This window comes from Cydia strobilella, chromosome 4, assembly GCF_947568885.1.
Source record: "Cydia strobilella chromosome 4, ilCydStro3.1, whole genome shotgun sequence".
NCBI classification, from domain to species: domain Eukaryota; kingdom Metazoa; phylum Arthropoda; class Insecta; order Lepidoptera; family Tortricidae; genus Cydia; species Cydia strobilella.
In genome coordinates, this window is record NC_086044.1 from 21455776 (window position 1) to 21482243 (window position 26468).

The 26468-nt window shown below is 39.5% G+C and overlaps 3 protein-coding genes across 3 annotated transcripts; 2 read left to right on the plus strand and 1 right to left on the minus strand.

Moving 5' to 3' along the window:
• Positions 1 to 4240: 4240 nt before the first annotated feature.
• Positions 4241 to 11103, plus strand: LOC134740873 (hepatic lectin-like). Its single transcript, XM_063673526.1, has 6 exons — positions 4241 to 4373; positions 6905 to 7039; positions 8325 to 8465; positions 9026 to 9208; positions 9839 to 10087; positions 10940 to 11103. Exons 1-6 carry the CDS (start codon positions 4334 to 4336, stop codon positions 11101 to 11103), a joined length of 912 nt encoding a protein of 303 aa, XP_063529596.1. The 5' UTR covers positions 4241 to 4333.
• Positions 11104 to 15155: 4052 nt separating this feature from the next.
• LOC134740874 (C-type mannose receptor 2-like) lies at positions 15156 to 19942 on the plus strand. The gene is made up of 6 exons (XM_063673527.1): positions 15156 to 15255; positions 15817 to 15948; positions 17236 to 17376; positions 17728 to 17940; positions 18749 to 19003; positions 19779 to 19942. The coding sequence occupies exons 1-6, from the start codon at positions 15216 to 15218 to the stop codon at positions 19940 to 19942; spliced, it is 945 nt and encodes a 314-aa protein (XP_063529597.1). The 5' UTR covers positions 15156 to 15215.
• A 3209-nt stretch (positions 19943 to 23151) lies between these two features.
• LOC134740798 (transcription factor Sox-14-like) lies at positions 23152 to 24180 on the minus strand. Its single transcript, XM_063673415.1, has one exon. It carries the CDS (start codon positions 24032 to 24034, stop codon positions 23219 to 23221), a length of 816 nt encoding a protein of 271 aa, XP_063529485.1. The 5' UTR covers positions 24035 to 24180; the 3' UTR covers positions 23152 to 23218.
• Between the last annotated feature and the right edge of the window lie 2288 nt (positions 24181 to 26468).

A 26468-nucleotide genomic window follows, 5' to 3' on the forward strand; every position in this document is an offset into this window, starting at 1 on the left:
CTATCAAACTGTTGGCACTACTCTGTACCTATGTTCCGTGTCTTGTGAAAATAAATGATTAATAATAAGAAGAGAGAGCGGTCTTGGGACGACCGACTGGTAGCCGTCCGGTGGGTCGGCCTATTGTTGGGAAGACATTGTGATGGCGGATCTGCTTCAGCTTCGCGTCAGTAACTGGCAGGGAGTTACGCAGGATCGGAACAGGTGGCACGCTACGCTCTCGTTTCGGAAGCCAAGATTCTCTTTGGATCACTGAGCCAAGTAGTTAACTGGTTAATAATAATAAAAAAGAAATAAAATAAAAATCATTTAATTCGGACAATAATACAATCCATATTTTGTTAGTTACAAATATACTTAAATTACTATGTTAGTACCTAAATTAAGATGTTGGGAGGTCCAGTGCCTAATAAGTGCACTGTCCCATCTCCCTGCCACGACGGCCAGGAGACTGTGGCGGCTGTCGCGCATAATAAGTGGCTTTCTAGTTTCAAAATGATGTTATTGTGCATATTACTTTTGGGGTATAAAATAATAATTATATTTCAATAGCTCAAATGCGCTATAAAAGTTACTTTGAATTGTAGATTGATGCATTATAAGAAAAAAAAATTGTTTGATGTTTTTTGTGCGTTTCTGTTACAACCGCTAAAAATATCTTAAAAACGAGAACGTAGATAAAAAATAAAATAAGTTTGAAGAACTTGGCTCGTCTTTTTATATTTTTTATACACAAAATAATATAAGTACCGAGTACCGAAAGTCAAGTGATAACATGGTAACGGAATGAGGTAACGATACAATAATTATGATGTCAGTGGAATGATAACAATATTAAATTATTTTTTGTAGGTACTTAATTATATTGAATACATATTATAACATTTAAAACTTTCGCGTTTTGAACTCATATTAAATCACATTTACAAACGGGTCTATCGCGAATTTATAAATGTAAAATAAATAAAAATAAAATAAAATAAATCCCGTTTCGTTAATTCCCGTTTGTAAATGTGAATTAATAATAATCACCAGTTATGTTATGTATATATATATATATATAAATTCGATGTATATATTTATATTAGTAGTACTCAATATTATTATGTCACGTCGTCCACAACGTGTCCCGTCCCGCACTATGATGTCCCGCACACTCTGCTGGCTCCACAGAAAACCAGCGCCGTTGACCACGCTAGTCGTGCCAGCCGCATTGCTGAGTGGAGACCATTTCGGCTTCACATCTCTATTTCTACTGTTTTGTTTATCTTTGTCTTGTATTTGCTATATATGTGTTGTATTGATGTGTTGTCTGAATAAATGATTTCTATTCTATTCTATTCTATTCTGATATACCTTCATATTTTTAAATCCCAGCGCAGTGGGATAGACGAGAGCGGCACTCCTGTCAACAATTAAAACATTAGGAGTATTAGGTATATTTATACAGGTGCTCATTAAAAAACCTCTATTACTGTAAAGAGCTTCGAGGTTGATATTAGTAAATAGTAACACCTTTCTGTCGGAATCTTTTATGGAAATTATAATTGTACTATCATTAAAAAAAATAGGTTATTTAAACACACTAGTTGTTCAGGATTTAATACTATTAAGATACCTACTATGTTGCTTAGATTAGGCTCTTAAGTTAGTTTATGCCACCATGTTTATATATTTATTTTTTATACAGGGTGGAATTTCTAAATGGGTCAGTGAGGGCAGCTACCAGATCCCGTGCTGCTACGTGAAAACGGTCTTTGAAGACCTTCCCTCGATTTCAAATGAATGAACATTGGCGTTTACAGATTTTGGAAAAAACTTACAGGGTTCGAGAAAAAGGTCATTTTTGACAAACTTTTTTTTGATGCCAATCTATCCCATTCCTATCCAGGATCAAAGCTTGTACGGGACCAAAAATAAATAAACGGCTAGAAAAGCCACAAATCGAGGAAAACTTTTCCCATACAAATTGTAATAAAATGAACTTTTATTTTTCACATTCTATTTTTTATGCCAATCGATTCCATTCCTATCCAGTATCAATAGTTTCCTAGGGGTCAACTCAAGTTAATGTACTAAAAAGCCAGATATATATACATAATGTCTAGGAGGATAATAACGGAGACGTAATTTTAATTTTAATCTGTAATTTTCTGTACAAAAAAGAGCCCCCGCAAAAATCGGCAGACAACAAGTCCCTACTTGTTATTTATAACTCTTCTTGATACACACACTCGTTTTCAGTAAACAAGCAAGTTTTCGTTGTTTGAGAAACGGATCCTACATTTAGGCAACAAAACGGCGTAAACATGCTCGACCTAGATTTGTTTTAAATTTTGTCATTATATGAATAAACTAATATTATTATACTTACTTATAATACTCACCGTCTTTAGCGCATGTTGCTGATAAAACTGTCGGCCGTATTCGAACAATGCTTAAGATGTCACAACGAGATATTGATCTGTCAGGTTGGTGTCAAAAGTGACGTTTTTAATTGAAGAAATGTCACTTTTGACAATGACAGATTGGTATCGTATCACTGTGACATCCTTATACCTCTAAGGGACTTCCGGTTCGATCGCCATCTTGATAGTAGTCTCGTGATTCATTTCTTTGTTCTTTGCTCATTAATATTGTTTAATGTGTAATATCGATAGCTTTATTATACAGTAATCTAATGTGGTAGTGTGCAGTGAATGGAGAATTAATCTCAAAGCGTGTTTAACCATTCTGGAGTCAACGGCCGGTAGTCCACGTGCTTCTCGTAAAATCCAGCTATCGGTTTTACGAGACAACTACAACAACCACCGAACAACGTCGTGCTCTCGTGTTTGGTATTTCTACCTCTAACCGTGTCTGGCTAGAGCTCTAGAGGCCCATAATTTTATTGTTTACCGTACACTGGCTATGGCCGATGGCCGATATGTTTTAATCAAGAAATATTAATTCGATCCCACGTGGATCCCACTTTGACGTTGGCGAAATCATCGACAGTATCGATGGAGCCATAATACCTGAAAAATTGATTGATTGATACCTCTAAGGATTTGTTCGAATACGGCCGTGTACCTCGGCCTTGGGGGATTTTCCTATACTATATGTAAAAAACTTAGCTAAAAGTGCTAAAACCCCTGTTGAATGTGTGAGTGGTGTTCGAATAGACGTTCCATTTTTGAAATCGGTAATATAACGTATGGTTTGCAAACTCATTGTTTGCTTATATTTAGAATATAATAGAATAGAATAAAGTTTATTTGCAGAAAAGGGTAGTGTACATGTCTTATTGTAAATACAGTAGTTTCACCTTTTCCAGCTGTATGCAACAGCATGCAAATGCATTTTGGAGTTTACATTAGATACCATTATTAATGATACAAACAAATAACAGTGGATATTTTTGACAACTAGAGAAATTATTTACATATATATAGGTACACAAAATTAAAGTAATAATAATTTAAAAATAAACATGAATCCTAATAATAAACATACCATCAACCATGCTCTATATCAGTATTAGAATATTTTTTCAGATTATTCCTGACCACTAACGATTCCACTGTCATGATAAGATATAAATATTTGTCGATTTCGAGTAATTGTCTTCGTATGTTTTGCGTTGTTCCCGAATATACAATGTGGGGCATTTTCCATGAAAAGGGACCACATTGTCGATGGCGCTTACGCCGCACAGCGTCGCGCGGCATTGTATTTATATCGGAGCATCGTTTATAATGGCGTAAGCGCCATCGACAATAAGGTCCCTTTTTATAGAAAATACCACATATAAGTTTACCACAGAAGTAAATTTAAAAACATCGAATTAGAATTCAATTCAATATGGCACCATTTCCTGAACTCAGTAGAGTCGACGACTTCTGCATATAAAAAGTTTTACAGAAGTGTAGTTTGTACAAATATTTCCCAAAAAAATCACCCATAAATAAATCTTACGCAGCGTACTACGTAGGAGAACAAAACACGAACGCGTAGCGAAGCGATGCGGCGCAGGTCGAATCAATCCTTTGCTACCTCTAGAAGTGTCCTACGTGGGCGATCTCGTTGCGAACGCGAACGCCGTGGGACGTTCGCGAGTTATTAAATATTTATATATTATATTATCCTTATGCGTTTCTTTGCAAACTGTACACGCACACACCCAAGAAGGGCTTTAAAGTTTTTTACCTCGGCGTATATACTCGTAACGGGCGCGCGCGCAGCTCATTTACCTATACAACTTCGATACGAGACAATCCACGAATAACTTACTACCTACCAAATTCATTTTTATATTTTTACTTGTTAAGTAACCGTGAGGTTTGACTTCAAAATGTTCCGCTTTGGGTTATTGTGTCATGTTTTATTTGCGGGTAAGTCATTTATTATATTTTACTTTAGCTTTAGGAATGAAAATAAATGTAAGTAAGACGAAAGTTATGGTATTTGAAAAGGAGGAATATATGACAAACTGTGAAATTTTGATTGGTCAAGAAAGAGTAGAACAAGTGAAAGAGTTTGTGTATCTGGGAACATTATTCACTAGGAACGGTAAGCATGATAAAGATATTGAAAGGAGAGTGAGTGCTGGAAATCGCGTGAATGGGGCACTTAACGCTTTTATGAGCAGCCAGAAGGTGTCGCAAAAGGCACGGTTGGCTGTGCATAGAGGGGTGCTGGTGCCTACACTTATGTATGGTAGCGAAAGTTGGGTATGGCAGAAGAGGCATCAGAGCCAAGTGAATGCAGTAGAAATGAGAGCGTTGAGAAGTGTGTGTGGTGTGAGATTACAAGATAGAATTAGGAACAGTGTGATAAGGGAAAAGTGTGGACTGAGCGAAGATGTAGTGACAAAAATTGAGAAAGGTATGTTGAGATGGTTTGGACACGTGGAAAGAATGAGTGAAAGAAGGCTAACAAAGAGAGTGTATAAGGGAGAGGTAGAAACGGGAGTTGGAAGGGGCAGACCTCGGCGGACTTTCTCTGATCAGATCGGGGAAATCCTGAAGAAAGGCCAGGTCAAGAGCACCCTAAACCGGCGAGCGTGTATGAGGAATGTTATGAAAGTGAAGGAAGCGAAAGAGGTATGTCAGGATCGTAGCAAGTGGAAATCCGTGGTCTCTGCCTACCCCTCCGGGAAATAGGCGTGATTATATGTATGTATGTATGTATGTATTTTAGCTTTGTTTTAATCTTCTTTATTTCTGGCATGCACTTACCACTTAATTATGTATTCTGCCACCTATCATAATCAGAATCAGAAATGTATAATAAAATCAATGGTATTTTACATGTCAGGTACAAAAATATATTATGACTAAGTATATAATGAGATCATTTCAAAGTATTCGTCAATTGTATAACAAGCCAAATTTAATAAAAAACTGCATCGCTGGGCGCGTTTATTATGTCAGCTGGGCTGGGGCCTATTTCTCGAACGGTATAAGTCTAGTATTATTAGTGCCATGGTAACCCATACGACTTGACAGTTCGTGGACCAATATTATTAGTCTAATACCGTTTGAGAAATGGGCCCCTGGAAGACAATTGTAAATAAGTATTTATTAGAGATCAATGCTGAATACTGCTACGTTTTAAGCTTTAGCACGTGAACTTGGCACATGCTGAAGACCGCTCTTAAGGGGCCCACTGACTATCAGTTCGCCGGACGATATCGGCCTGTCAGTTAGAACAAAAATTTGACAGTTCCGAACAACTGACAGGCCGATATCGTCCGGCGGACTGATAGTCAGTGGGCCCCTTTAAAAGAAACAAACGCTTTTGTTTAACAGATTAGGGCCCGAGTCCAATAAAATCATCTGAGATACTATACTCACTATAAAGCTATAAAGTAGTCGCTGCCCACACGTAGTTTTTTTTGGTCAAAGTTATTTAAGATAAAAAAATCAAAAGGGTTGTGGCAATTAGTTTGAGAATACTAAAACTGAGAATGACCCATAACCCATAACTTGTATAGGTAGAAACAAGAAGTTAGAAGTTAGAGTTCGTTCGGCAAGTCGATGAAATTTGACGAAAAAAAATTTTGTTTTCAAAAATTAATTAAAAAGGCAACCCTATTTATAGTGTATGTTCAGGAACATATGTTATTTCATAAAATATAAGTTTCATTGTCGGCCTTATTACCGTATCTTACTAGGGCGCCTGCGGTGAATCTCAGAATCGAATAGGGTTGCCACCCATACTATAATATATAGTATCGTACTATATTTTAGTCAATTGTACTATATATTATAAAAGAACAATATAGTATGAAAAATACTATATTTTAATAACTCAAGAAAGGGTAATACAAATGTCACCGATATCACATCGTATGCGAATTGGATTTTTAATTCGCCTCAAACCTCAAATCGGCGTCCTATTTTTTATTTTATTTTTCCCAGTGAATACTATTTTTTTTTTCAATATTTTGACAAAAATACTATGTGTGTAAAGAAAAAAGGTGGCAACCCTAGAATCGAACGACCTTGACCGGGCGGACGCGGCGCGGCGGCCAGACGGCGCGGAGGAGCGCAGCGGGGGCGCGGAACCGTTTGCACAGGCAATCGCAAAAACAACAAGTTTTGATTAGTTAACACATTGTTAACACCTATAGACAGACATGTAATTATTTGTTTTACAAGGGGGCAAAGTTTGTTGTTTAACCGCTCGTGCTAACATTTATACCCGAGCAAGCTAAAGATTACAAAATTGAATTACGGGTATAGCGAGTGGTTCTAAGAGTGGAATCTTCTAAGGGTTTCAAGGCACGAGGGTTAAACAAATTTGAGTGAAACAAAGTGACGAAGCCCTCCAGTGGTGAAGGCCGGATTGGAACCCGGGTTCCCGGGTTCTTTAGCAATCCGGGCCTTGAACCCCTTTTTTACCTAACATCTATTTGCAGGCTGGCAGCATGCAGCCGGCCACGGCGATCCCGCCATCTTCACCGACGAGTACGTGCGCGAGGCGGACGCATGGCTGCGTCTGCACCTCATACCCGCTACCTGGTCAGACGCCGCCGTACGCTGCCAACTCGAAGGTGAACAAGACTTAGAAATTATAACATTACTTTATCGCAATAATACACACTTTTATTAATAACATTAACAGTAAACTATAAATAAACTTAAAAGTAATAATATTATAAACTACAAATAAACTTAAGGTAAAGGCTTTATAATTAAAAAAACGTCCCCCAAGTCACTGCCAATGGGCAGTGTGCCCAGAAGACTGGCCGCATTGCCACGTTGAATGGCAATGCTTATCCTTTGAGCAAAATACTGACCAGCTCTCTGGTCACCTGTGACGTCTATAAGGCGCGTCGCTAGGTCCTTGTAGAGCCGACGCGCGCTTGGTCCCCACGGCCCCAGCGTTTCACAATAATTATGATCAAGTAGAAAATATATTTTCTACACAAGCAAGGCAATGAGCGAGATTTATAACAAATATATTTCCAACAAACTGAACAAACATGCTTGAAAATGGCCGCATCATTTTCGTAAATAAAAAACAAGAAGTGTCAACATACATACTAAAATTGTTTTTCACCACACCAGCTGTTAAAGGATCTCTTGATTGTTCAAAAACTGATAAGAAAATTGCATTTTATGTGAGGCAAAGTAATCAAATGCAAATTTTGAGTTGTTTTCTCATGTTTGCTGGTATAATTGACTTTGAAATGAGGATTTTGAATGATAGGTGCATATTCAATAACATTCATTTTGAATCGATTTGCTTTTAATTTGTTTTGATTTTCCTTGTGTTGGTGTGGTGAAAATTTTTGTTTCACTCGGTGGCAAAATTTGTTTAACCCTCGTGCCTTGAAACCCTCGTAACGGTCGATTCCATTTTACGAACCACTCGCTACGCTCGTCGTTCAATTTTGGAATCTTTCGCTCGCTCGGGTATCAATATTAGCACGAGAGGTTAAACAACAACTTTGCCCCCTTGTAAAACAAATAACTATTAAAAGGGTCACACGTATTATGAAGTGTCAAATTTTTACCGCACGGGCGCAGGCGTTGCGGATATTACAATAATGGAATTCAACAAGCCTCGGCGTGGCAACTACTGTCCGCGCGCAAATTCCGTGCACGGCTGAGGAATGTTAGGAATGTTGGGCGTCATGACAGAGTGGTGTCATTTTGTACGTACGGGCGCGGCGCACACCCCCCCACTTCGTCGACTTCCGAATGCACGGAATTGGCGCGCGGACAGTACCTCGTCACGCAATACGTTTTTTTCTGTCACTCGACAATAATGTACTATTAACTATTTTATTGTTGGCTTTTCAACAATCAGTACAATCATGTGTATTTCTGCAGGTGGGGTGTTAGCGACCCCCACGTCCAGCGCCATTACGCAGGCGATGAAAAGCGCAATGGACAAAAACAACTTTGGCTCAAACAACGTGTTCATAGGAGCTACGAACCGTTTCTCTAAGGGAGACTTTAAATCGTTGAACGGTAAGTGGATTACCCAAGTGTTTTCTATGTACCTATTTACCACACAATTAAAATACTCAGTGAAGCCTGCCTCTTTTGATCAAATCAATATTGACGCTGGAAAGGAGAAATGGGATAAGCGACAGTCTTAGAGGTATTGAGTTATATACATCGTTGAAATCGCCAGATTTTTCTGCATCGAATGGACATCGAGTGTCGCTTATCCAGTTGGTGATTCAGAGAATCACGTCACGGGCACATTTCAATCACTTGCCAACTTTTTTTAAAGGGGAGATTAGATGAAAAGTTATTCCACTTAATGAACCTTAGTTCTTTACTTATTTGCCAGTACAATTTAATCTTCACTTGGATAATTTTGCCTTATGACAATTTTACCTTTTACTGTTGGTTAGAAACTAAACTAGTAAACTAATAAAACTTATTTCAAAATTGTATGTCTCTAGCACAGAAGCGGGCCTCACTTTATTTAGCCTGGAGTGTGAGTAATGCTACAGTAAATATGTAGCTCCGTGAATACAAAAGTATTGTATATTATGTGTCTAATACATGTTGTTCGATAGGAGAAAATCTTGCTGACAGCCTAGGCTGGGCTTTCGATGAGCCGGACAACACCGGGGACTGCCTGGCGCTGACCGGCGCGGGCGCACTGGCCCACGTCAGCTGCACTAGAGTACTGCCCTACTTCTGCAGCAAGAGCACTCATAACTGCGGCAGCAACGGTGGGACACCATGCGGCAGAAATGGTGAGACATGTCACATCATGAATTTAGGGTGTGGTGAGGGGGGGGGGATCTCAACTTTATCTTATCTACATCAGTTAAGCTACTAGGCCAAGTTTGGTATCGTTTTCGTATAAATCAGGGATGTTAAATTCATTTATTGACACCATTCTGAAGTAAAAAATATAAAACTAAAAAAACCTTTTTTTTTTTTAATTCTTCTTCACGCTTAAACCGCTGACTTGATTTAGTTGAAATTTGGTATAGAGATAGTTCGAGTCCCGGGGAACAACATGGAATAGTTTTTTCTTCCCAAAAAATATCCCTTAAGGGTGTGAAAAGGGGAGTGGAAGTTTGTATAGGCAATCAATAACCGCTGAACCGATTTAGATATATTATGGTCTACCTACATCTTTGATTTAGTTGAAAATGATACCAAACTTGACTTAGAACCAGATATCGCCGAAGCTTCCTATCTAGATAGGTACTACGTTGTAACAGGGCAGTTAAAGGCAGAAAGATGTATAGCTGTTGTGAGATCAAGCAAATTATTTGCGATCGTAGACATCTTGACTTCAAGCGCCAACTTTCTGATTATATCTTTAAGGTTTGCCATACGTATTCCTTTGAGGATTCAATGTGGATTTCTGCCAGGTTACGAATGGGAGCCCCGCACCGGCAGCTGCTACAAGTTTCACGGCCAAGCGAAGACCTGGCGCAAGGCTCTGGCCGCCTGCCACGCCGAGGGCGGACATCTGGCCGTCATCAACAGCAAGACCGAGTCTTCTGTGCTCGAAAAGCTTTACGATGAATACGCGGACACGATTACTGGAGCAAAAGAAGATAGACAGGCCTTTGTTGGTTTTAGCAAATTTTATGACGGCGTCTGGGCGACTATATATGGTGAGTGATGATGAGATTTATGTTAAGCAATTCATGCGTGATGCGGATGCGAGATGTAGTATTAGGATATTAGACCTCTTTTCATAGACGAGCGGTAAGGAATCTGGACCATTTAAAAACACCTTGAAATTTTAAAGCAAATATGTATACGTCAGATTGCCTGATGATGTTTTCCTGGCGAATGGTGAAAGGCCGCGAAGGACGCAAGCGGCGCGCGGCGCGGTGAGCGGCAAATCAAGGACGTTCATACATTTGGTCGCGTCGAGCGTAATGTATGAATAGCCTTGATTTGCCGCTCGCCGCGCCGCTGGCGTCCAGTTCACGGAGCTGCCGTCTCCCGGGCTGCGGGTGCTGCGGACTGCCCGGCTAGCACATGATTGGCGCGAGAGTATCTCGCCGCGACAGACTACCCGTTCCCCTTTAATTCATAAAGTTAGTAGAAGACGGGTAGTCTATCTCGCGGCGAGATACTGTCGCGCCAATCATGTGCTCGGCCTACTGGTGTTACTGGTGATACTTGTGACACTATAACATGAATTCCGAAAAACTTATTGTACTAGTCGCGTAGTTTGAACCTACATGCCTCCCTCACGGTTTTACAGCTACCATTAACAAAATCATAATTGGTCTCACAAATAGAAAATAGGGTGTTTTTGTTTTTCCTCATTTACATTTTTTTATAAACGAAAATAGTAGATTGAAATGTTGACCTAAAACGAAATCTTATGTATTTATATTTTGGAGATCCAACAGCTATTAATACAAAGTAGCAACAATTCATAAGAGATGGAAAGCCAATACAGGATCACACTTGTAGAGGATTTTCACAGGATTGTTTTATTTCGTTGACAGGTGAAACGCTCTCCGACGCCGGATTCGAAGGCTGGGATTCTAAAGAGCCCAGCAACGGTGACGGAATATTGGAGGAGTCCTGCGGCTCCATCCACAGGAACGGAAAGCTCAACGACGCTGCGTGCTTTTGGACAAGCCCATTCATTTGCGAAATAACCCCGTAATATCATCATCATCATTTAAGACTGTTGCCCACTGCCATAGCCACTACATAGGCACGCCACTTTTCCTGGTCCTGGGCTAATCTCATCCAGAATTGCACGCTACTCCGCGACTTCCGAACGTCGTCCTGCCAACCCAACCAGCTAACGGCGTCATATATTAATTTTTTAGACTACTTTGTCACTACTATTTGTGTCATTTTCAAGCAAAAGGTACCACATTGTCGCTTGCCATAAAGACGTTCTTACAGGTTTTTCGTATAAACATACAAGCAATTTTCTTATGGTAAGCGACAATATGGTACTTGATTGAAAACGTCACATTTTTGACCCATTTCTGTTAAAACTGCAAATGTTCTTGAATTTATCTGACGGCTTATAACATCTTTAATTTGTTGGCTCTTTAATAATTATTAACATATCTGGTCATATTTTACGTAATTATGGAACTATTTTTTTATTACGCGACGGCCTCAAAGTCATAATTAAGGGTTAATTTTAGCAGTATTTATGTATATGGACAAACCTTACTGTACGTGATAGTTAAGTTCCTATATCCATTAATCCCAATAAGTAATATGTTTAATTGCCTTTACAGTGCACGTGATGCTACTTTACCGCACTAGTGCGGCAATTAGCACTACGCGATTATGTCGAGAATTTAAAAGACCATAAAACGTTGTACGATACACGTGCGAATAGGTAATTCGCAACTCGTATCGATAAAAAACACTCCCTTCGGTCGTGTTTCGCAACGATCACCACTCGTTGCGAATTTCCTACTCTCCGTCTTTGTAACGTAGGTAAATAACTATTTCTAAAGTTCATATTTTATATTAATAAACAAGCAATTTAAACAACTGCTTTGGGATGGATATTTTTATACAGAGTGACCCGTTTCTTGTCCTCAAACGTAACTAAACATTAGATGATTCTAAAGGTTGTCGGGAAGAAATTGTTTTATAGCGTTAAGACCGCTTGGTGTTTACCTCTTCTTAAGTAGCCACTTTGTTCATTGTATTATTTCCTGTATTAAGTGTGCAATAAAGAGTATTTGTATTGTATTATTTCATTGTTAATTAATATATTTTCTTGTTATTTTTATCCTACTACTGTTATCTACTGTGTATGGCTCGAATAAAACTTTTAGCATAGGTAAAATGATTTTGTCTTCGGTTACCGCGATAGTTACTCATGAAATAAAACTATGAAAACGGATTATATCGCGTATATTGAATTTATAATACATCCCGACGTTTCGAACCCTTTACAGCGTTCGTGGTCAACGGGTGACTGAGGAAAAATTACAAAGTGCAAAAATACCCACATACTAGTAAAATAATGAACAATCATAGACTACAAACTTTAAGGCTGGTTGTACATGCAAAATCGGTTCATAAGGCTAGTTATACACTACAATTATTTTCAAGTAAAGATATATATATACGCGATAAAAACTACGCCGGCTCCAACCCTACACCACGGACCCGAGAAGATTTAATTCCCTCCTAAATTGTAGGAGGGTATCCCAATATGGGACCGGCAACAAACTCGGCGGGACACATCTTTTCAAAACATCAGAATGTCCAGCATCATCCAACACTAAGGTCTCACAGTCTATGTCTCGCTTGCTCCTTTATCAGATGGACTACAGGATCCCAAGCTGGTGGTAGAGAAAAGCCATCTTCCCTATTAAAGTTTGGATATTTCTTAATCTCAATGGCCTCGCGCAGCATTCTGGGTATGTAACGCTTCTCCTTGGCAAGAACCAGAGGCTTATCAAACTTGATTGAGTGATTGGCTTTATCCGTGACATGCTCACAGACTGCAGACCTAGGTCGACGGTGCTTGACATCAGCTATGTGTTCCTTCACCCGAGTGGAAATGCTCCGTTTCGTCTGCCCGACATATGATAGGCCACACTCACAGTCCAGCCTGTACACTCCTGCAATCTGTAGAGGGGTATTGCATTTTACAGGCCTCAGGAATTGTGACATCTTCTTCATTGGCTTGAAATATGTTTTTATAGAAGCACGCTTCAAGATGTGGCTGATCCTGTCCGTGACCCCCCTGACAAAAGGCAGAATGGCAGGCCTGCGCTCGACTGTGGGGATCTTAATGTGGGACCTCTGGTTGACCCGCGGTATCCTGAGCTCGTTTGCCTGGAGCGCGCGCCTGGCACCGTCGACCTAGGTCTGCAGTCTGTGAGCATGTCATGGATAAAGCCAATCACTCAATCAAGTTTGATAAGCCTCTGGTTCTTGCCAAGGAGAAGCGTTACATACCCAGAATGCTGCGCGAGGCCATTGAGATTAAGAAATATCCAAACTTTAATAGGGAAGATGGCTTTTCTCTACTACCAGCTTGGGATCCTGTAGTCCATCTGATAAAGGAGCAAGCGAGACATAGACTGTGAGGCCTTAGTGTTGGATGATGCTGGACATTCTGATGTTTTGAAAAGATGTGTCCCGCCGAGTTTGTTGCCGGTCCCATATTGGGATACCCTCCTACAATTTAGGAGGGAATTAAATCTTCTCGGGTCCGTGGTGTAGGGTTGGAGCCGGCGTAGTTTTTATCGCGTAATCTTTACTTGAAAATAATTGTAGTGTATAACTAGCCTTATGAACCGATTTTGCATGTACAACCAGCCTTAAAGTTTGTAGTCTATGATTGTTCATTATTCTAGTATGTGGGTATTTTTGAACTTTGTAATTTTTCCTCAGTCACCCGTTGACCACGAATGCTGTAAAGGGTTCGAAACGTCGGGATGTATTATAAATTCAATATACGCGATATAATCCGTTTTCCTAGTTTTATATCATAGGTAAAATGATTTCGTATGTCTATTTATTCGGCAGCTCGGCAGACGGCTGTCTACAGGTCGAATTTCTCAACTCGTGAAATTTTTTGAGCAGTAATAGGTATATAGAATATTTTTGACAACTCCGTTTTTGGAAGTCGAAGGTATTTGCGACGTTTAAGCACCTACCTAGTTCTTCGAGCAAGACCGGGAAAACATTTTCATTGATGTCGGTTTTTTAATGTAGGCGGTAATATATACTACATTACCGGTTTCGGCGTATTTATATTAACGCTCGGTAAGCTCGTTTGTACTTTGACACTTGGAGGGCAATCCTTAATTTCCTGGCCTATGCAGTATGGTGATAGTGAAAAAACCTTTTTTTAACCTTTTTTTTGATGACGCAACATTCAACTGTAAGCGTATTAAATCATTTTACGGTTTAGACTCACTTGGTTTAGTCACTCGCTCGTTTGTTGTTTTAGTGCTTGAGAAAGGAGACCTAGGCTCTCCGAAACATATCGCGCGAGTGACTAAAACAAGTGAGTCTAAACCGTAAAATGATTTACTGTTAGTATGTCTCACAACAGTTTAAATTCGATTATTGTAAGCGTATTGTAACCAAATAATACATTAATAAGTTTATGGTAACGAAGAACCAATGTCTTCGTCGCTTCTATATCAAAATTATCAAATTGGCCGGATTGAAAATCATATATCATGCGTCTGTCTGTCTCTCCATCTGTCACAGCCTTATAGCTAGCCATACACGCACGGATTTGCCCGTCGGATCTGCCTGAAAGATGTGTCTGGCAGACACATCCGTCAATGTGTGGCGAGAAATAGACACAGATGGGCAGCGGACGGGCATCCGGCGGACAAATCTGTGTCTATTCCTCGCCACACATTGACGGATGTGTCCGCCAGACACATCTTTCAAGCAGATCCGACGGGCAAATCCGTGCGTGTATGGCTAGCTATTGGCTCTGTAAGTACTAGACCAATTAAGTTGAACTGGTATTTGCAACTGAAATGGCTTATTGTGAGACTTAGAAGTTATTTAAGACCCCCCCTCCCCCTAGCTTCTACTTTGTTATGAATTGTGTAATGATACATTAAAAAGATTGTGCGAATTTGCTATTAAAAAGATAACCTCTGCTGATACGCCCGGTGCTGATAGTGAGTAGGTACCTATATTTAACGGGTGCGCGAGGACAGCTCATTTATACAGCTTCTAGACTTATAAGACGTCCACGAATTGTTACCAGTTTTTTTTTTACTATTAAGTAACACGTGCTTTACATCAATATTTAAAATGTCCCGTTTTAGGATATTGTGTTTTATTTTATTCACGGGTAAGTTGGACCAAGCTAACTCTGCATTGTATATTTGGAATAAGTAAAAGTGTGGCAATGTCATCATAAATGTCAATTTTCAAAAAAAAATCTTTAAATAGTTTTTGGTGCAAGCTTTCATCGCTGACTGTACTTTTGTTTCCGCAGGCAACTAATACTCATCGAGACAATTCTAAAAACCCCGAACACAATTATAGGTTACGTTGTTTTATCACTGAGTTCCTATGACTCCTTCATCCTGTCTCCATCATCAGATCAGCTCGACGGTACCATAATATTACATTGTCACCCGACTTACATGTAAGTATGCAAATTTTCTGCTTCATTGGAAGTTGGAGAGTGGGTCAAATTTAACTTGCAAGATTTGACCCGTACAAGCATCTACATACATTATGTATGTTGTGGAAAAAATTAATGGGCCCTGAAGGGAAAGTGCTTTATTAAAACCTTAAGTTAGCTCATTTTACTTAAAGGAAACATTTGCCCCGGAACTTTCTAAACACGACACCCTTCGGCCAGAAGTCGGCATATTATGTACATAGTACTCGTATTTACCGACAGGGTGTCAGTACGCAGCCGGCAATCCGGTGAACGTCACCGAGTATGAGCACGTGCGCGAGGCGGACGCGTGGCTGCGCCTGCACAGCGTGCCCGCTGCCTGGTCAGACGCCGCCGTGCGCTGCCAACTCGAAGGTAAGTTTTTTGTAACAAGTTTTCATTTTTGTTTCAAGCTTTTATCACTGTAGCAAAAGCTTGTAAACTTGTTTGTTGCCTTACCCGAGCCGAGGGCTACGAATTGCACGCTCAGAGCGTCAGGAGCGTGCACGCTCGACGCTGATGCCTCAAATATATGGCGGTTGGTGAGTCGTGACTATGCATTGTAATAATTACGAAATAATAAAATGATCAAGACGAAATAAGACAAAACTTTTTCACCAAGGCCGGACAATGCAAGCTATTTGTGAGTGAAAATAGTTGAAAATTAAAGAAATTTTGGCGCACGAATGAAGAGGTAGCATCAGTAGTTCCAGCTAAAACATATTCATCGCTTGCTTTGTAATCAGAAATACAATCAATTTAATTGTTAAACTAAATATATCGTCGCTGTACTTACTTATCATATCTGCAACAATCATTTGATGGAAATGTCGCTTTTCTTTCATTCGGAATACAAGTGTTTTTGTCATCAAATGAGTGTTGCAGATACGAGGTTGAGTAAGTATAGCGGCGATATGGAGAAGACCGGCAAGAACTCACAACTACAAGAGTATTTGTATGCGTACTTCGCTCAGATACAGTCAGAAAGAGCTTCGCTACATCTGATACCAACCTTCTGTAAGTGCCTAAAACCGACAATCGCAAGAGTTAGAAGGGGCCACAGATTTAATATATACGCTAGATGACGCAAATACCACGATTTGTATTGAAACCAAGCGTACTGACTTTTTCATACAAAATTTACGCATAATATAATTTTAAAATTACTTATCTGTGATAGGAAATATGTCCTTTGGGTGCTCGCAATATTTGGGCTGTTGCAGTTAATTATCATCATCATCATCATCATCATCATCATCATGTCAGCCGATAGACGTCCACTGCTGGACATAGGCCTCCCCCAAGGCTCGCCACTCCGACCGATCCTGTGCCGCTCGCAACCACCGAATTCCCGCGACCTTCACCAGGTCGTCGCTCCATCTTGTTGGAGGCCTACCGGCAGTTCGTCTTCCGGTACGCGGACGCCACTCCAGAACCTTCCGGCCCCACCGGCCATCAGTTAATTATCATGCAACGAAGCATTTTTTAAGTTTTCACGGACGTCCGGCTACAACAACTGACACGCGTGGACTGTAAAGAGCGACGGTCAACCTCTACGCTTGGTCGGGGTTCGGACACGCGAAGTAGATACATTTGCATCTTGTGGAAGGGACGAAGGAGCATGTTGTCTTCACCACAATGACCGTAAACTGCGTTTTACAGATGGTGTGTTGGCATCTCCCACATCCGCAGCCATTGCGCGGGCGATGCTGAACGCGATGGACAAGCACAAACTGGCTTCAAACAGCGTGTTCATCGGAGCAACGAGCCTTTTCTCCAAAGTAGACTTCAAATCTTTGGACGGTAAACGGATTAAACAGCCGATTTTGAACTCCACTCTTAAGTAGGTAACATGAACTGCGTGGTAAAATTAAGATATTTGTTGTCATTGAATAACATTATTAGTAAAAAAATCAAAATGTCATTGCTAGACAAATTTTTCTAACGGGAGCAGATCTAAAACATGGGAGTGAACGAAATGTTAATTGGACACCATTTATGGAAAAGGATCCAATCAACAATGTGAACTTTCTGTCAAAACGAAAAGACATTGATTTGAATGGCAAATTTTACGGGATGGATCCTTTTCCCTAAATGGCGTCCAATTACTCGGTATCAACGATTTGCTTTTCTAAAAGGAAATTCTTTTAACAGGAAAGGATCTTGCTGACAGCTTGGAGTGGGCCTCGGGCGAGCCGGACCACGCCGGTGACGAGGCCGAGGACTGCCTGACGCTAACCGGCACGGGCACGCTGGCCAACATCAGCTGCGCTAAACTGCTGCCCTACTTTTGCCGCAAGACCGTCCACAACTGCTCCTCCGATGGAATCACAAGTCCCACAGTTGGGCTGCGAACATGCAACGATCGTAAGATAATTATTAATTATCCTGACTGTGTTGTACCAGCTGCCTATACAGGGTGATTCAGGAAGCGTGAGCAGGATTAACACTGCGCATTTAGTAAATTATAAGCAACTGTTTCGTAACAGTGAGATTAACGTTGTTTTTTTTTGTCTGTTTAAAAAAAATCTAATTTATTTAAAGCATCGCATTTGGGCTTTGGGATATTTGATCTTGCTAACCGAGCTAGGTACTTTGCATCAGTTTGTATATCGCAGTAAGATAGATAAAGCCGTTATATGTATATTTATAACCCTAGGGATATAATTATATGTCGTAACATAGTTATACGATAAACAAGATTAATGATTAATCAAAAACCATGCATATAGCTGTTAGTTGCAGAGATTTATGCCACCGCACCATAATACTTTCCGTTACATCTGGTTTTTGATCCGACCCATTGGGGTTTTTCAAGAAGTGTCACTCACGTTTCACGTACAAAAATAAAACATTGTTAAAACTTGTGTGATGTACGGAACCCTTGAAACGCGAGTCCGCACTTGACCGGTTTTTGAAAATGAAAAAAAAAAATATTATAAGATAAATGATGAGATAAATGGTGCACAATAAAGAATATTTACTAAGGTTTCACTTCTTAGTTACATATATGGCACACCAAGAATAAGCGAGCATCTCGCTTGTTTCTTCCCAGAACGTGCAGAAATGAGGTCCTTTGCGATATGCCAAGGTGTTCTTTAAGAAGAGGGTATTTAGTGTTCTCAAGAGTCCGTCTATCACACGACTATCACATAAAAATATTTCAATTTGTCAGGGCCTGACTACAAATGGGAGCCCAGCACCGGCAGCTGCTACAAGTTCCACGGCGCTTCGAAACCCTGGCGCCTCGCCCTGGCCACGTGCCACACCGAGGGTGGACATCTGGCCATCATCAACAATCAAACCGAATCTAATATCCTCAAGAATCTTTACAATCACAACACAGACACAGTAACTGGAGCAGATGAACCTAGACATGCATTTATTGGCTTGAGGAAATATGATGATGGCGAGTGGGCTACCATATTTGGTGAGTGTTTACATTTCTCTCTTTATCCACGAGACGTAAGGCGTGGCTCACTGCGATTTCATCGCGTCGCTAGAAGTACATGCGGCCAACACCAATTTTGGTGTCTAGCAGTAGTAGTTGCGCTACGGAACGGACGCCTGCTCGCGCTTGCAGAAGGTTAAGGTTAAGGTTCACTCTCTAACAACTGTTATTTATTCCAATATAAAATGTTGCCAAGACGAAACCATAAGGCTCGCACTGGCAAAAAGTCATTAGATCTCTTGTAGAGCCAAGCTCCTAACTCTAGAAGCCCGAACTTCACACCTTAGTTAAAACTTAAAATATGTGGCTTGGTGACCGTTTCGGCCAGAACACCGCGCTCACAATGGTTTTTAACAGCCACGTATGTACCTACCCTCAAGAAATACTTTAAAAAATTATACTTAGTCATGTTTAAATAAAACAACTCATGTATAGTTGGTCAAACCAATTTGTCAGTCAGTAACAACCAGGAAAATTATACTCATCCCTTTCTTTTGGGTGCTAGTACTAGTGTAAGACAAAGATAGTGATGATGAGTGTGATGATTATTCTCTCTGTCTATGTTTGAAATGAAACAGTCCTTTGACAAACTATATTTTACTTTCCTCGTATTCGAAATGAAAAGTAGTGTTTAACTCCGGTGAGGCATCATTTCAGCCTCAGACTATTGGCGCTCTCACTGCGTTTAGCGCCAAACTAACTCGGCAAAAATGAGTGCCTTTCATCCCTTGGTTAACAATCTACTATTTTACAGGTGAGCTGCTCGCCGAGACCGGGTTCGCGATCTGGGACGTAAGCGAGCCAAGCAACGGTGACGGACTGGTCAATGAGTACTGTGGCTCTATGCACCTTAACGGGTTGCTCAACGATGCTTCCTGCTCATGGAAATCGCCTTTCATTTGCGAAATTACCGCTTAAAATTAATACTTTCTTGTTTACAATGTTCTAATCTTAACATCTTAAAAATCTTACTCTGTTTTAAACTTTTTTTAAATAGTGTAAGGTTTTTAAGATATATTAGTATAAGTATATTAGATATTTAAAATTGTGAATTTCTTCACAATTTTTTGCAGAAATCGCGAAGCGTCTGGTTGACGTAACTGGCGACCGAAGATGGCGGCTTCCTCGCACAACGCCTATTTTAGATTTAAGCTAGTTATTAATTTCGTAAAAAAAAAATCTTCACTAAGTACATAGTATAAAACAAAGTCGCCTTCCGCTGTCTGTCTGTCCCTATGTGTGCTTAGATCTTTAAAACTACGCAACGGATTTTGATGCGGTTTTCACCTAAAAATAGAGTAAAAGTTGAGGAAAATTTTGGTGTATAATTAATAAATGTTTTGTGTAACCCGTGCGAAGCCGGGGCGGGTCCCTAGTAAAGAATAAAATAATATACATGATAAATATTTTATTTTTATCTTTTCGTACTGTCATTTAATATTGATTTGTATCTATTATAGGACTTGTGTTTTCCTGGCAATCAAGTTTTTTGAAGAGTAAGGTTATATTGGTATGTCGGTATATTATTTATCAAAAACTTTTTAATTCACTTTCTATGTCTCTACATATAAAAAGCTTTAAATAGAATAGAATAGAATAGAATAATGGTTTATTGCCACTCACATTGTCATACACAAGAAGATAAAACAAAAAAAAATTTGCTGTATTATTAGCAAAATAAAATTAATTGATTCACGCAGCTCAAATTTATTTATGTAACAGAAAGTTGATAAATGATCTGTGACATTCAGCTTTATCTGTGGGTGACCGTTATTTGGTGATAACCTGCGATCAAATTTAAAGCTTAAAATAAACTTAATTTTAAAATCAGCACTGGTCTGCGGGCATGGTAGTGCCCATGCCAAGTCGATCCAATATCGGGCACAAGCATGATATCCTTTCATACATACCTACTTAACTCAATCTTTTCCTATTTCTCGTTTAACTGTTAAACGGGCAATATTTATATTCATATGCCTATTTATAAATATTTTTTAATGCGTATCAAATGAGCTCAAGGCAGTTTATAATAATATAGGGGCTTGCAAACATAAGTAATTCGTGAAGCTAGGTTTTATGCCTACTCAGTCAATAGGGTATTTGACTACTAATCAAATCAATTTCTTTTTTCGAACTGTGAAAACAGGAAACGTGTTTATTAAGAAATTGTGTCCGAAAATAATTTAAGTAACAAAAAGACCAAAATGTGCTTTAATGAGTATTTTAATATTAAAATAATATAATAGGTAAAATTTTATCTATCTCAAGGACCGTCTTCATACAGATTTAATAATTATTAGTAATTGTTAACATCAGAAACAGTTATAGCTACTTTTACAAATATGATTATAATTTAAAAAAAAAACGATAGTGGTAACTACACCTTTAATGTAATTCAGCTGTCCATGCGGCTGGAATTTGCACGTTTCTATTCATTTTTGTTTCGTTTTTATTCATTTTCTAATGAATTCCTAACTACTATGCCACAAGCTGCAAATAAGACACTGTCGCTAATCATTCAGGTATAAAGGAAATTGGCAGATACAGCGCCCGCTTCAAGGCTGCAGCAGTAATGTTGCAACAGTAACAGCTGCAGTTGCCATCCCAACATCAATTTGTATTGTATCAGCTGCTGTCGTATAATATTATGCTACTTGGCGGTCATTTGGGTGTCACTTGAAGAATCCAGTATACTCGACTATACTCAGCTGTTGGGATATTTGTTTGTTTCAATACACTTCCGCTTCTCGATTACGCCGATATTGCGTTTCTCGATCTGAGACAGGAACTGCTTGACAAGCTTGAACGTCTGCAGAATATGTGCATAAGATTTGTATTCGGTCTAAGGAAATACGATCATGTTTCCCTATTTCGTAATCAACTTAAATGGCTTCCCATCCGCCGTCGCAGGGATCTGCATATTCTTTCTCTTCTTTTTAATGTTCTTTTTATTCCTTCTTCTCCTGTCTATCTCTCACAAAAATTCAAATTTATGGCAGATGGTAGTGGCCATCGCCTTCGATCGAGTGCAAATCTTGCACTGGCCACACCTCATCACAAATCTAGTGCGTATGGTAAATCTTTTGCGGTACGAGCGGTTCAGCTTTGGAATGAGGTGTCCCCCTCCTTAAGGAAATCGCGGTCCGTTGCATCGCTTAAGGGGCAGTTAAGGAAACTGTGGCTATCGGACCAGAATTAACTGTTTGTGACTATGGATGTATATTTATTTTATAAAACTTAGGTATTATATATATTTGTTATACTGTTACTTCAAATTTTTATCTTATTTTATTTATTTTCGCCCTCTTTTATAAATTTATTGACTTTCCTCTAGTCTATTGTACGCAGTGCTATATTTGTCTACCGTTCTTCATCAATTCTCATCTACTCAAAGGTTAACTGGAAGAAATCCCTTAAAGGGATAAGTTCGCCTTTGTACTGCCTATTTCTGTGCCATATTTGTGTTCTATGTCTTTGTACAATAAAGAGTTTATACATACATACATACATACACTTTGGTACTCTAGTGACTCTAGCAAGCCAAAGCAGAAAGGAAATTGGCAGATACAGCGCCCGCTTTCAGGCTGCAGCAGTAATGTTGCAACAGTAATGCAGCTGCAGTTGCCATCCCAACATCAATTTGTATTGTATCAGCTGCTGTCGTATAATATTATGCTACTTGGTGGTCATTTGGGTGTCACTTGAAGAATCCGATATACTCGACTATACTCAGCTGTTGGGATATTTGTTTGTTTCAATACACTTTGGTACTCTAGTGACTCTAGCAAGCCATAGCAGAACGTGTTTATTACTAATCTTCTTCTTCTGCTGCCATATCCTATCGGAGGACGGAGATCATCATGCGAAAGTTTTCTCTGCTCTTTGCCGTTCTATAAAGAGTGGCGGCGTCCTTGGTACCGGTCCAATCCCTAATATTGTTACTCCATGTTGTTCTAGGTATCACTAATCAGGGAGGGTAATTCATGTCTTTTAAGCATAAAATATCTAGCAAGCATTGGATCTTATATAATTATCTTGGTATTCATTCCTTGGTAAATATTTGAATTGAATTACATCTACGAGTAATGCATCATTTTGCATTGCAATAACATTTAACAATTCTGTTGCTTCTAAGAAGAATCTTATCAAAAACATAATGGTAACTAATCCAAAACACCTTCCATCTTTTCCACCCTACTGGACACCGAAAGGATAGTGGTATGATATCCTCGTAATATCGTCAGACACGTAGTGCAGATCCTGATAGGCCTTTACCATCATCTGCTGATTGACGAGAGCGAACGGCCTCGGTGAGATGCTCTCGATCGAAGGCAGAGGCCGCAGGTCCAAACTTGGTAAGGCTTCTTCCTTGGGCCTCGCTGGGATGTAAGAGGCCTGCGGCACAGTCGGAACCGTGTAGCTTATCATATTGTTGTACATTATCTGATCAGAGTAGCTTAATGGGATTTGGTAAGTCTGTTCTGGACGTGGTTCTTCAGTAATCGGTTCTCTGTACATAGGGTTGAAGACAGTAATGTCTGGTCGGTTTTTTCTTCGTGGGCGATACTTGTAGTCCGGATAATCCTGCATATGCTTTATGCGGAGTCGCTTCGCTTCATCAATGAACGGTCTTTTCTCAGTCTCGTTCAAGCTCTTCCACTCCAAGCCAAGCCGTTTGGAGATCTCCGAGTTGTGAAGCTTTGGGTTTAATATTGATATCTTCTTTCTTTGAAGCCTGGACCAGACCATAAAGGCATTCATGGGCCGTTTGATGTGATAAGGATTAGGATTTCGGGAAAGTTTTTGCACTGGTTTGGTTAAAGCGGAGGTTTCTATCGGGTACGCCATAGTTGTTACGCCATAGGCATTTCGCGCTCTAATTTGGTTTACACTTGATATTTTAAGTTGGCCGAAATTGCCGCCGCTCAGCCGGCCAGGCCCGTACTGCGAGCTGAACGCTGTCATTAGACCAACAATGGCGGCCGTACAATAGGAATGACAATTTTCCATGTATTATTTGCCGTTGAATAAAGAGCGGCGACAATGCACTGATTGCTCACAAATTGTCAAATGATACTGGGTGTATGTTTTGTGCGAGGCGCGCCGGCGGGATGGTTTATTAAAAGATGGACCTGTACACTCACCTACAATAATATCTTGTAAGGCAGTGCGCAAAATATCTGACACAGTCTTTATTGTACAGTCAATAAAACATAATTTTTTTAATTCACGGTTGATTGTGCAACCCTGGATGGCGCAAGTCCCATTTAGACGGATCCAGAACTTGGTCTAACTCTAGGCCCTAACGTCAGTAACCGTTCCCCTTATTTTAGGAAAAAATATATTCATAATCATAATACATAGCAGAAAAATAAGTACACTAGCTACAGGTCATGTTTCAAACAAGTTTTCTTTTACATCGCTCGTGCTTTACTTTATTACACGCACCGTGTTCATTAAATTATTATTTGTGTTTAAATTTAAATTTCGTATCTAAATAAAACTTATATGACTTATACAAAAGTCAAACAAAATATCTTCAAAATTTATACCACAATCTGCTTTTTTGTCACTATTTACCAATTCAATTAATTCCCTTACAAGCCCCGTATCCAACACGCCAATAGCTAACGCTCCGTAGCGATCGAAACGCAACTGTCACTGTCGCACTAATATGGAAGAGTGATAGAGAGACACAAAGCGTTTCGTTGTCGAAGCGATATCGATTGTTACCTTTTTTTTTCTTTTTCTTTTTTTTTTTTTTTGACGGAGTGGGAATGCACTTTTACGAGCCACCTTGGCTTGACCGGCTGGTTACTATAAAATATAACCATAAAAAACCATAAAATTCGTAAAACTACGTGACTGTACACATATTCGCTAAACCCATTCAGTCGATGTATGAGCATTGTATTGCACGGATTAGAATCAAAGGAGCGGTCTCCTATCCCATAGACACAGTTTAACAGATCATATCTCAACCTTACTGCAACCACATAAGGAATACCCATGGTTAGGTACTTAATTCTGTTAGTACAGTCACGTCTAAAAATATGGATACGGACAAAGTGCCAAAAATATGTATACTACCTCAATGTATGGGCAATAATCATAATCATTTATTTCGTAAGTGCACACAAAACATTACATGTCAGAAACAGTTAAAGAAGGGAAATATACATTTTCTATCATTAAAATAAATAACAGTAAAGATACTTCATTTTAAATAAATTAGATAATAGGTACAATGTCAGTGTTTAATTAGCTATAACAATAATGAAAAATAATAACAGTTAGATTAAAACAATTAAAGATCACAAAATTCACGTGTGTCATAAAATAATAACCATTTCTTTAATTCTTTGTATAATGAATTTTCTATATTTTAGATAACACTAGGAATGGCATTGTAAATTTTCGAACCGATTACAGTTGGTTTTGGTAGAATTGGTGAGTCTGCATTTGGTCGTAACTAATTTCCCTCTTTGCCTGTCTCTCAAATATCGCATTGTCACAATAAGGACGTGCATACATATCTTTGGCACTTTGTCCGTATCGATATTTTTAGACGTGACTGTACTAACGTACTTATCTGCTTGTAAGTGGTCTATTCTATGGGCTTTAGTTTAGTCGAAAGGCGAGGCCTGACATAATAGACCCGTGGCCCAATGGCATAGATTTTATACGGTGGCAAACAAGCATAGGATTACGAGGGCCTAATAGTAGGTAAGCAGTTATCTAGTACATGCCCACACACACGTAGTCCCCATTTTCCTCCCCCTCCCTATCACCCTATTGTCTGGAAGCGATGACTCTTTAGCGAGACTGCCGATTGAGATACTTCTGCGTTTAAGATTGTGATTTGAATAAAATAATAATTATGTCCCACACCCATTATCAGGTGAACTTTTCCGTGTTTAATATTGTCTTCGATTACGGCGATAGTTACTCACGAAATAAAACTAATGACCACAAAGTCCAAGAACGCTGTAAAGGGTTCGAAACGTTGGGATGTATTATAAATTCAATATCCTACGCGATATTATCAGTTTTCATAGTTTTTTTTTTTCGTATTTTTGTTAAAATAACTAGGGGCCGTGCGCGTTGGAGGACCTGCAATCTTGCCATCTTGTGGCCTACATTAGAAGCTTCGAGCCAATAAACAGGGGGCTCGTGTGCAGTACCTACAGTTGAAGCACGCTCCCTATTATCCTTTATCCTTAACATCATTAACCATAATCAGATTAGTGGTACTTAGACCTGGTACACCTCACACAATCATACCCACCACACCACGACATTAGAAGACTGCTAAATGGTCTTTTTTTCACCGCCATCTTACGGCAAGCTCATGAACTATAAAAGTTCACCTCCAGTGCCCTCCCTAATTCGGGGGAGCCCTTAAATCGAGAGCGCTTGTCTTGCTTAGTGGCTTTATAAAGCC